We start from the raw sequence: 10686 nt of genomic DNA on the forward strand, positions 1-10686 counted from the left end.
TATTTGGTTTGTGTGTGTGTGTGTGTGTGTGTGTGTGTGTGTGTGGTAAGGATGGGCGAGGTGCCACCTGGTGTGTTGAGCAAGTGACTTATCACCAACGTATCCTGCACGTTATTCCCACAACGACCAGTTGGTAGATAGCTGGGGAGACGGAGATAGGAAGGCATGTTATCTGGTGGGGGTCACGTCCTGGAATTTGGAGGAGGGGGGGGGACAGGACAAGGGGAGAGAGTCAGTGGTGGTCAGTGGTGTCAAACAGTGGGTGTAACACACCTCGTACTCCACTGGTCTGCCTTACCTACCCAGGTTTATCTTTTGGTTGTAGTTCCACCCATCTTACCTTGGTTGTAGAATTCTACCTTCTGGTGAGTATCCTTCTTGGTCATAGGCAGGAGTTCACTCAAGTTTTCAATTTCTTTTTTTTTTCTGTTCCCCACTGAGAAGTTGTCCAGTATGAGCCTTGATGTTCCATCCACAGCTAAGATTGTCCATGAAGACTATTGTTGTACATACCAGGATGTTTTTATATATTCTCTAGTGTATTTGCCATCATCTGATATAAAATAATGTTTGATTAAATACTGTCGACAATGAAGGTACAGTACTTACAATAATAATTATACATGTACATGTAATAATAATAATTTATATTTACAAAATATACATCAGTACATGGTATAATGGTTGAAAAGTTATTACATAAAAAGACTATTTAATAAAGCCACAAGTATGCAAAGCATTTTGGGCATTTTGGTTCACGAATGTGATTGTGGACTGGAACTAAGACCGAGATCTTCCACATACACTTCCAGCTTTTGTGGACTGGAACTGTCAAAGATCCTCCACAATCTGCCATTAAGCCTTAGTTAAGGAGCGGATAAAAGGCTATAGCAGCCTTGGATTGACTCAACAATCCCACAACTTCTAGCATGTCAAGTGACTTTATGATTGTTACTGCCATGTCCACTCAACTCAAAATTCTTAATGCAGCAAGACCCAAAGATTGTCTTTCTGGTTTAGGATCTTGCATCTCAGCAGCCACAGTGTCAGCTTCTTGATTACCAGTCATTGAAACAGTGAAACTTTGATGATTTAGTAGTACATTATTGTGTCCTCTGATCAATATTTACCAGGTCAATATCTGGCTGATGGTTTAATCCTCTGGTCAGTATCTAGTTGTAGGTATTGTGTCCACAGTATTGGACTTGTGGGCCATTGAGGGATGGCCACAGTATTGGACTTGTGGGGTCACCTCACCATTGGGGAAAAAGTCAGTGTTGGACTTGTGGACCACTTTAACAGTGAGAGATGGGCAGTGTTGGACTTGTGGGTGCTAAAGATAAGATAGAGTTACACTTTGTTGCCACCAGAGGCAGTTAGTTTATTGTGCACCCCATACTCATCTTGTGAGCTGTAATGCAAAAACAATTACAGAGGAGCACAAAAGGTCTTAATGAGATCTTAAGGTCCTTATGGTTAAATCCTCATGGTTGAGGTCCTTATGGTTAAATCCTCATGGTTGAGGTCCTTATGGTTAAATCCTCATGGTTGAGGTCCTTATGGTTAAATCCTCATGGTTGAGGTCCTTATGGTTAAATCCTCATGGTTGAGGTCCTTATGGTTAAATCCTCATGGTTGAGGTCCTTATGGTTAAATCCTCATGGTTGAGGTTCTTATGGTTAAATCCTCATGGTTGAGGTCCTTATGGTTGAATCCTCATGGTTGAGGTCCTTATGGTTAAATCCTCATGGTTGAGGTCCTTATGGTTAAATCCTCATGGTTGAGGTCCTTATGGTTGAATCCTCATGGTTGAGGTCCTTATGGTTAAATCCCCATGATTGAGGTCCTTATGGTTGAGGTCCTTATGGTTGAATTCTCATGGTTGAGGTCCTTATGGTTGAATCCCCATGACTGAGGTCCTCATGGTTGAATCCCCATGGTTGAGGTCCTTATGGTTGAATTCTCATGGTTGAGGTCCTTATGGTTGAATCCCCATGACTGAGGTCCTCATGGTTGAATCCCCATGGTTGAGGTCCTTATGGTTGAGGTCCTTATGGTTGAATTCTCATGGTTGAGGTCCTTATGGTTGAATCCCCATGACTGAGGTCCTTATGGTTGAATCCCCATGGTTGAGGTCCTTATGGTTGAATCCTCATGATTGGGGTCCTTATGGTTGAATCCTCGTGGTTGAGGTCCTTATGGTTGAATCCTCGTGGTTGAGGTCCTTATGGTTGAATCCTCGTGGTCGAGGTCCCCCATGAATGAGAAATATTATATAATGTTGACCAGACCACACACTAGAAAGTGAAGGGACGACAACGTTTCGGTCCGTCCTGGACCATTCTCAAGTCGATTGTGAATATTAGAAAATTCACTTTCGCAAACAGTGGTAGACTGTTTGGAAGAAGTCAAGTGAGAAGGTGGTGGAGGCTAAACCGTCAGTACAGTACTGTAGTTTCAAAGCGTTATATGACAAAGAGTGCTGGGAAGACGGGACACTACGAGCGTAGCTCTCATCCTGTAACTAAACTTGGGTAATTATGCATCCCCACCACAAGAGGCACACCCTGCCACAAGAGGCACACCCTGCCACAAGAAGCACACCCTGCCACAAGAAGCACACCCCAACACTACAAGAGGCACCCCAACACCACAAGAGACACCCCAACACTACAAGAGGCACCCCAACACCACAAGACACACCCCAACACCACAAGAGACACCCCCAACACCACAAGACACACCCCAACACCACAAGACACACCCCAACACCACAAGACACACCCCAACACCACAAGACACACCCCAACACCACAAGACACACCCCAACACCACAAGACACACCCCAACACCACAAGACACACCCCAACACCACAAGACACACCCCAACACCACAAGACACACCCCAACACCACAAGACACACCCCAACACCACAAGAGACACCCCAACACCACAAGACACACCCCAACACCACAAGACACACCCCAACACCACAAGACACACCCCAACACCACAAGACACACCCCAACACCACAAGACACACCCCAACACCACAAGACACCCTCCCCCCATGAAGACACAACACACATGCACTGCAAAAGACACCCATCCAAGACATCAATCAAAAGGAGGAATGTTTTTACAGATTGTGATGATGTCAGTTAATAAGTAGGCGAAGACCATGTTAGCACTCTAGTCTCAGGACTGATACAGAGGACAGGATGTGGATGTTTCTTTTTCGTGTCTAAAGTGGTGTAAAATCTGTCCTTATCATCCAGCATCCTTTGTCTGCCCACTCTGATACATCTCTCTCTCTGTTTCTCATTTATCTATTCTTTGTCTTTTTCTCATTTCTCTATCTCCTGTCTTTAACAGTGTAAATTTGGTTAATTTCTTTAAACTGTTCCTGATCAACAAGCTATGAGCTTCAGTAGCCTGATGTGATCAGATCGGTAACCATGTAGGATATCTTATTGTTATAGACCGGGTTGTGGTCAGGGAACAGGGACCCTGAGGAACTAGATTTAATTCTAGTTCTCTGAATTAGTCAGAGAACCACTGGAAACCCCACACGGCAATTTACAATCCTTTAAGAGACTTCCTACAAAGGTTTCACGTCACTGACCTTTCCTCAATGGTTGTAATTAACATTTAGCAGAACCATTTGTCACTGGTTCATCAGACTACAAAGCTGCCCCTTAACTACTAAATGGAATGACTAGTTAAGTGTAGTGGAGGAAAACTATATACAGCGTAATCTCACTATACAGTAATGCCAAATGTGAGATAAAATATGTTCCATTCTGTTATCTTCAGAAAAGGAAGATGGGAAGCCGACACTGGTGTTCTCGTGTGTGAAAACCACAGAACATAAATTAAGCTGTGCTATAAACATAATAATAATATTAATTTTATTGAGAAAATCCATAGGAACTGTGTTGAGGATTCAAACCTATGTGGTGGGTGTTCCCACACACACATGCCCTAGTCAACTTGGCCATGACATGGTTAAAAGGATCGCAACCTGAAGTTCTACTGAGCTCACAATGGTTTCCCGAGGCTTCCACTGAAGCCGGACCAGGATTCAGCCAAAAAATATGAAAGAAAACTCGTTAAAAAAAAAAGACCTAAGCCTTTTTATGCCTATATAAGCTGTAAACCTAAGACAAAACACTTGGTAGTACTGTACTGGTATCTATAAAAGTTGAGACCAGCCATATTAAAATGAATAATAAAAAGGCAGCCAACACTAAATTAATACAGTACTGCACTTTGTATCAGTGTCCATCCTAGAAAGATTTAGATATCATCCCAATACCCACACAAATGTTAGAAGCAGGTGAAGAGAATGAATTATGGGGTATTCCCATAATGTGTGATATAATAAGGAAGAGTATTGACAAATTTATCGCTCAGATGTGGATAGAATTCAGTCCAATATTGCAAAGGAATTGGTTTAAGGGTCTACCACTGAAACTCCTATTCAGAAAATCTCTAGAATAGGGAAAGTTCCCCTAGACTGGAAATATTAAGATGTTACCCTCATCTTCAATACAGGCAGGAAGAGCTCAGAAGAAAGCTACTGACCAATAAGCATGACCTACACACCTGCAAGCTCAGAGAGAATCCTAAAGGAGGGAATTATTCACCACCTCACAGTGCAAAATCTAATAAAATCAACACTACATGGGTTTGTTAAAAACAAATTCTGCCTTACTAACCTGCTCATGTTTTTGGAGACTGTAACTAGCTATTCAGATAGACTTCCAGTAGATGTAATATAGTGTACATGGTCTTCTCTGAAGCTTTTGATAAGCAGAACTCTTTCCAGTCTCTCCAGGTATGAAACACCTGCAAAGACATTACAAGCAGATGGAACAACTGGAAAAATACTACAGTGGATAAAGCAACAGTTAGAATAAGGAAAGCAAAAGGTTGTCAGATATGGAAATGCATCTGACTGATAAAAATGTGTTGAGTGGAGTACTGCAAGGTCTCATCTTGTCCAACCCTTTTTTGTTACATACATAGATAAGAAAATTACAAACCACTTCATCAAATTTGAGATAATGCTAACATCTGTAGTAAAAGTAAATAGCAAGAACGATATTGAGGCCTTATAAAGAGATCTACATAAAATTCACAAATGGTAAGAAGCCTGGCAAATGCTTTTTAATATTGAAAAATGCAAGACCAATACATATCATGACTGCCGTAACAATAACACAATCATGCAGCTGATTGATGAAAAAAAAGGACCTAGTAGGCAGAATATACCTTAGGAATAGTCAAACGAATCTTTGGCTTCAAGGAAAAGAAAATGGTTATTCAACTGTAATGTACAAGTCCCTGGTGCGCCTCCATTTACACTACTGTATTCAAGCATGGAGACCTCACCTTCAAGAGGACATATCTGCTTTGGAGAAAGTTCAACACATAGTGACATAAATCATCCCAAAACTATTTTACCTCATATCAGGAACAGTTGAGAGCTACAGTACTTATAACACTGCAAACCAAACATGATAGGGCTGATCTCATCAAAACGTTTAAAATAATAAACAAGTTGGAGGATATAAATCCAGACCACTTCCATAAAAGGTTCAATGTAGTACATACAGGTACTGTATAATGGGTAACAGCTTCAAGCTCAACAAGCCACAATGTAGAGCAGAAACAGATGCTTTTTTATCCATAAGGTTATAAACCCATGCAACCACCTAACCACCTTAGCCATAAATGACAAGAAATTACTTCAGTTCAAAATCCAGTTGGAAAAAATCCTCAGGAACAATAAGAGGATCTTTGATAAGTTGCCGGCTTTCTGTCCCTGTTGAGCCCACTAGAGGTATAGTGCCTCCCACACCCCACCCCCAGGTAAATTAAAATAAATAATGCACTCTACAGCCGTGGAAAAGATAGACATTTAGCTACTACAAGTAACAAATACTGTACCATTAAATGTGATCTAATCCTGAAGGCCTTCCTCCTATGAATGAATCAGGAAATGAAAAAGCCTCGGATTTACACATTGGACACAAGATTTACTCATGAGCACTTAATAAAACAAAAGCACAGATAAAATTATCTGTGCCTTACTGTCAAGACTGTATTGTTCCACTTATAATAACTCACTTCCTGATAAAACATACAAATTTTCAGAACAATCGGAAATAGTACCTTCCTTAGGTTCCTGTACACTTAATGTTCCTCGATAAAATCTTTGGTGAAAATGACCCCTTTTACAATGATTACCTTATGTCTTTCCGCTCTCAAAATGGTCTCCTGAATGGTATCTAGGAACTTTTTAATATTCTTTATCGATATATTTAGTGCTGTATAGACATAGGCTGCTGGATTAATGCATTCTTTTGATAATTACTTACATGTACGAAATATCTGAAGAAATCTCTTCCTCCTCTGGCTAAGTCAGGTAGAATGAATACCAAGTTAATTAATATTGCTACTCTCCTAATACTGAAATATTCACATATGTCCCCAATGCACATGACTGTCCAATAAATAACTGAAACTGCACACATGCATGCTACCATTGTGAATATGTAATGACTAAAACATGAGAATGTGGGAGACTGCATAAGGCCTGTTGGCTACTGTGAGGCATCTCCTAATCATACCCAACCCTATGTCTATCTCATCAGGCAACTGCTTCCATAAATCTACATTCCTATTTCTAAAGCAGTATTTACCAAAATTCTTCTGAATCTTAACTTGTACAATTTGTATCCATTATTCCAGGTTTTAATTTGTTTACATTCTTAGCGTGCAATAAAAAAAAACACGTCATACTCTTTCATTCATTTGTACACTTGAACCATTACAGCGACCATTGCTCTTCGATTTTGTAGAGAATGTAGATTTATCTTTCTTAATAAGGAAGATTCATAATGCCCAAGATTAACATTGAAATTATTCTCAGTACATCTTCCAAAAAATTTATCAGGTCCATTGTATACTGTAGTAGTCACCAAAACTGAACTGCATTATCAAAATGGGGTCTAACAGTAGCAAGATAAAGCATATTAATAAAAATTCAATGGATTATTACTAAACCTTCTAGACACTAATTTAGATATCTCATTCACTTTGTTTCAGACATTCATACATTGTGTGCTTTGTTTAATTACTGATACCAATGACCAAACTATCTGAATGCTGATAGTGTCAGCATTCACATTTCACAATTTCAATGCCGTTAACCAGATATCTGGCTAAATTGTCATTTCGAAGACTCGGAATACCACATTTGTCAGCATTGATCTACATCTCACAATATTTGTTTTTATCCATTTTAAAAGTAGATTATCATGTAGTTATTTTGAATTGTGATGTGAATTGACTAGCTACCATGCTGTAATGTGACAAGTGTTCCCTTAACCCCTGCCTCCTTACCAGGTGCCGAGCCATTATGGCTGGAGCCAACAAGCGCACAAGCGTCATCTTGGCTGTGTTGGCAGTGGTGTTTGTGGTCATCATCATCATACTGTGCCTTGTACCCCAACCCTGCCATGGCCCTGACTGCCACTGCACTGGACCTCACTGTCAGGTAGGTAATGCCCAAATCCTGTCGTGGCTATGGCTGCCAACTGCACCAGACACAGCTGTGAGGTAGATAGTGCCCCAAACTTACCCTGGCCCTTGCTGCCACTATACCTGACACAGCTGTGAGGTAGGTAGTGCCCAAATGACTCCTGGGCACTACCCTGCATGGCCCCTGGCTGCCACTGTGTTGGACACAGCTTTGAGGTACTAGTAGGTAGTCCCCCAACCCTGCCCTGGCCCTGACTACCACTGCACAGGACATAACTACAAGGTAGTCGGTATCTCAACCTAACCGTGCCCCTGCACTGGACCCAACTGTTGTAAATGAACATGATGCTTCTCCACTGCAGCAGCTGCTGTAAGGCAGATGCTCAATGGAAACCAATTATGCGTTTACATTATCAGCTTAAGATAAAATATAAGCACGAAACGGAGTACCTGTACATAAAAATCTGTCTTTGAAAATGTGAGAAGTCTCTTACGAAATGCTTTCAGGAGACCATAAATAAAAATGCAAAAATGAACTTTGGAGAGTTAATTTTTCAATTACCCCGACAGTGAAGGAAAATGTAGGAAATATTGAGAGAAGATTCGTATTAGAATCATTAATCTTACCCTTTTTAATATATATTTAATTAAACATTAAACACACAAATGTGACCATCTCCTCAGCATGCCTCATGTTTCTTTTTCCAGGTGAGTCAAGAGAAGCATGGAGGAGCACCCCCTGACATCCTAACAGATGCAACAACAGAAGTAACTACATCAGTATCTACAACTACAACTACTGCTCCTACAACTACATCTACTACTACAACTACATCTACTACTACAACTACTGCTCCTACAACCACAATGCCCTTAGAAACTACAGAGTCCAGTACACTTTCCACAACCACTGAAAAGTCAACGACACTGTCCTCAACCACCGAGCAGTCAACTACACTTTCCCCAACCACTCAGGAATCAACTACACCATCCACAACCACTAAACATATTGCATTCTTAACAACTGAAGCATCAACAACTGAAGAGCTAACATCACCGGTAAGTTCAACAACACTGTCCTCAACATCTGACGAGTTTGACACTACAATGTCAGCAACAGATGAGTCGACAGCTGTCACACCAGAACTTTTTTCGGAATATGAAGTTAAGTGGTCAACTGAAGAACCAACTACAGCAGTTTCATCAAGTGAAGGGCCAGCTACAACGATTGCTTCAAGTGAAGAGTCGACTACAATGACTGATTCAAGTGAAGAGTTGACTACAATGAATATGACAAGTGAAGAGACAACTATAATGACTGCATCAAGTAAAGAGACAACTACAATGACCGCGACAAGTGAAGAGACAACTACAATGACCGCGACAAGTGAAGAGACAACTACAATGATCCCGACAAGTGAAGAGACAACTACAGTGCTTGCTACAAGTGAAGAGCCAGTCACTCTATCCTCAACTGAAGAATCAACTATTCAGTCAACAAGTGAAGAACCAACTACAATGTCGTCAACAACTGATGACTCGACTACACCATTATCAAGCACAGTGCCATCAACAACTACACTATACTATAACTTAACTAAAAGTGAGTGCAATATAACTAGTCATTATATAAAAAAAAAAAAATTATATAATGTATATAAAATTATATACCTATATACATTATATATAAAATTTTATAAAAATCAAGAGATTTTACATAAATTGATCGATTTATAGATGGAGCTAGTACATACAATGCCTAAAGCCACTATTACGCAAAGCGTTTCGGGCAGAATATATACAGCACATTCATTGTTGTAGGGCAAAAAATGGATTAATTTCAACAGATTTTCTTAGTTTTAACAATTCCCCAATGAGAATAGTTGTACAGTAATCCCCTAATATTTGTAATAAATATATTAGTTAAAAAATTGTCAAGAGTGAGCATTCATTACTAATACAGGTGCTGTAAGAGCTCGGTATTCCAAATTCTGGTAACTCGAATGAATTCACGTTCATTGTTTTTGAGCAAATGATAGATGTGGCTGAGTAAACAGCGGAAGCAGCTGGGTAAATATCGGGGAGTGAGCAGGTAAACGGTGGGAATACTAGCAGTAAATGGGTTAAAAGCCTTACTAACCAGGTTAGTCATTTTATGACAAAGATATCAAAGATAACAGTATCATCATCAGGAACTTTAATAAATGAAGCGCATCAAAACTAATTAATTAACATCCTGACTGACTGAAATATTGTTTAGTTTGTTAACCAAATCCATAGTTAATAATTCATTCCACAAAAGCTGACAAAGGTTGAATATTATTAAATATTCATATTTAATCAAATGAGATTCATGAGATTCTCCAAGATTCATCTACTTACCCAAAACTGAGAAAACACCCTCATGATGACATCAAGACTTTCAAACAGAGCTTAAGGAAGTTTTAATACTAATAAAGATTTTCTAAACCAGTTTACTACCTCATCACCTTCCTTGCTGTATTCTTATGGCTTGGTCACGATACAAACCTTACCTTATGAAGCCTTAGTATTAGTTCTATGGAATCTGTAATCTGCAAACTTTCGAAGGGTCTAACCAAAATCTGTCACTTCTGTTAAGTGACGTTAAGTACTGTTAAGTACTGTTAAGTATATTGTAAGCAGTCTCCGTGGTGTAGTGGTAAGACACTCGCCTGGCGTTCCGCGAGCGCTATGTCATGGGTTCGTATCCTGGCCGGGGAGGATTTACTGGGCGCAATTCCTTAACTGTAGCCTCTGTTTAACGCAACAGTAAAATGTGTACTTGGATGAAAAAACGATTCTTCGCGGCAGGGGATCGTATTCCAGGGACCTTAGGATTAAGGACTTGCCCGAAACGCTACGCGTACTAGTGGCTGTACAAGAATGTAGCAACTCTTGTATATATCTCAAAAAAAAAAAAAAAAGTACTAACTCAGGCTCTCATCTCATTAACTATGAACTTGGTTAACAAATTAAACAGTGTTTCAGTTAATCACGTCACTGACATAGCAACATGAGGGCACTGAGGTTATGCCCTATATATATATATAGGGCATGCCATGCCTTATATATATGTAGGGCATAACTATAACATAACCATATATACTGTATAG

The 10686-nt window shown here is 39.9% G+C and overlaps 1 protein-coding gene across 1 annotated transcript in view; it reads left to right on the forward strand.

Moving 5' to 3' along the window:
- The first annotated feature begins 208 nt into the window (after positions 1–208).
- LOC138357192 (uncharacterized) overlaps positions 209–10686 on the forward strand; it is a 17845-nt gene continuing 7367 nt past the window's right edge. The window contains exons 1-3 of the mRNA XM_069313841.1: positions 209–365; positions 7418–7568; positions 8261–9155. Of these exons, the coding sequence (XP_069169942.1) occupies positions 7431–7568; positions 8261–9155 (1033 nt within the window). The 5' untranslated portion in view covers positions 209–365; positions 7418–7430. The remainder of the gene's footprint in view (positions 366–7417; positions 7569–8260; positions 9156–10686) is intronic.

The sequence above is a fragment of the Procambarus clarkii genome, chromosome 76 (genome assembly GCF_040958095.1).
Source record: "Procambarus clarkii isolate CNS0578487 chromosome 76, FALCON_Pclarkii_2.0, whole genome shotgun sequence".
Classification (NCBI taxonomy): domain Eukaryota; kingdom Metazoa; phylum Arthropoda; class Malacostraca; order Decapoda; family Cambaridae; genus Procambarus; species Procambarus clarkii.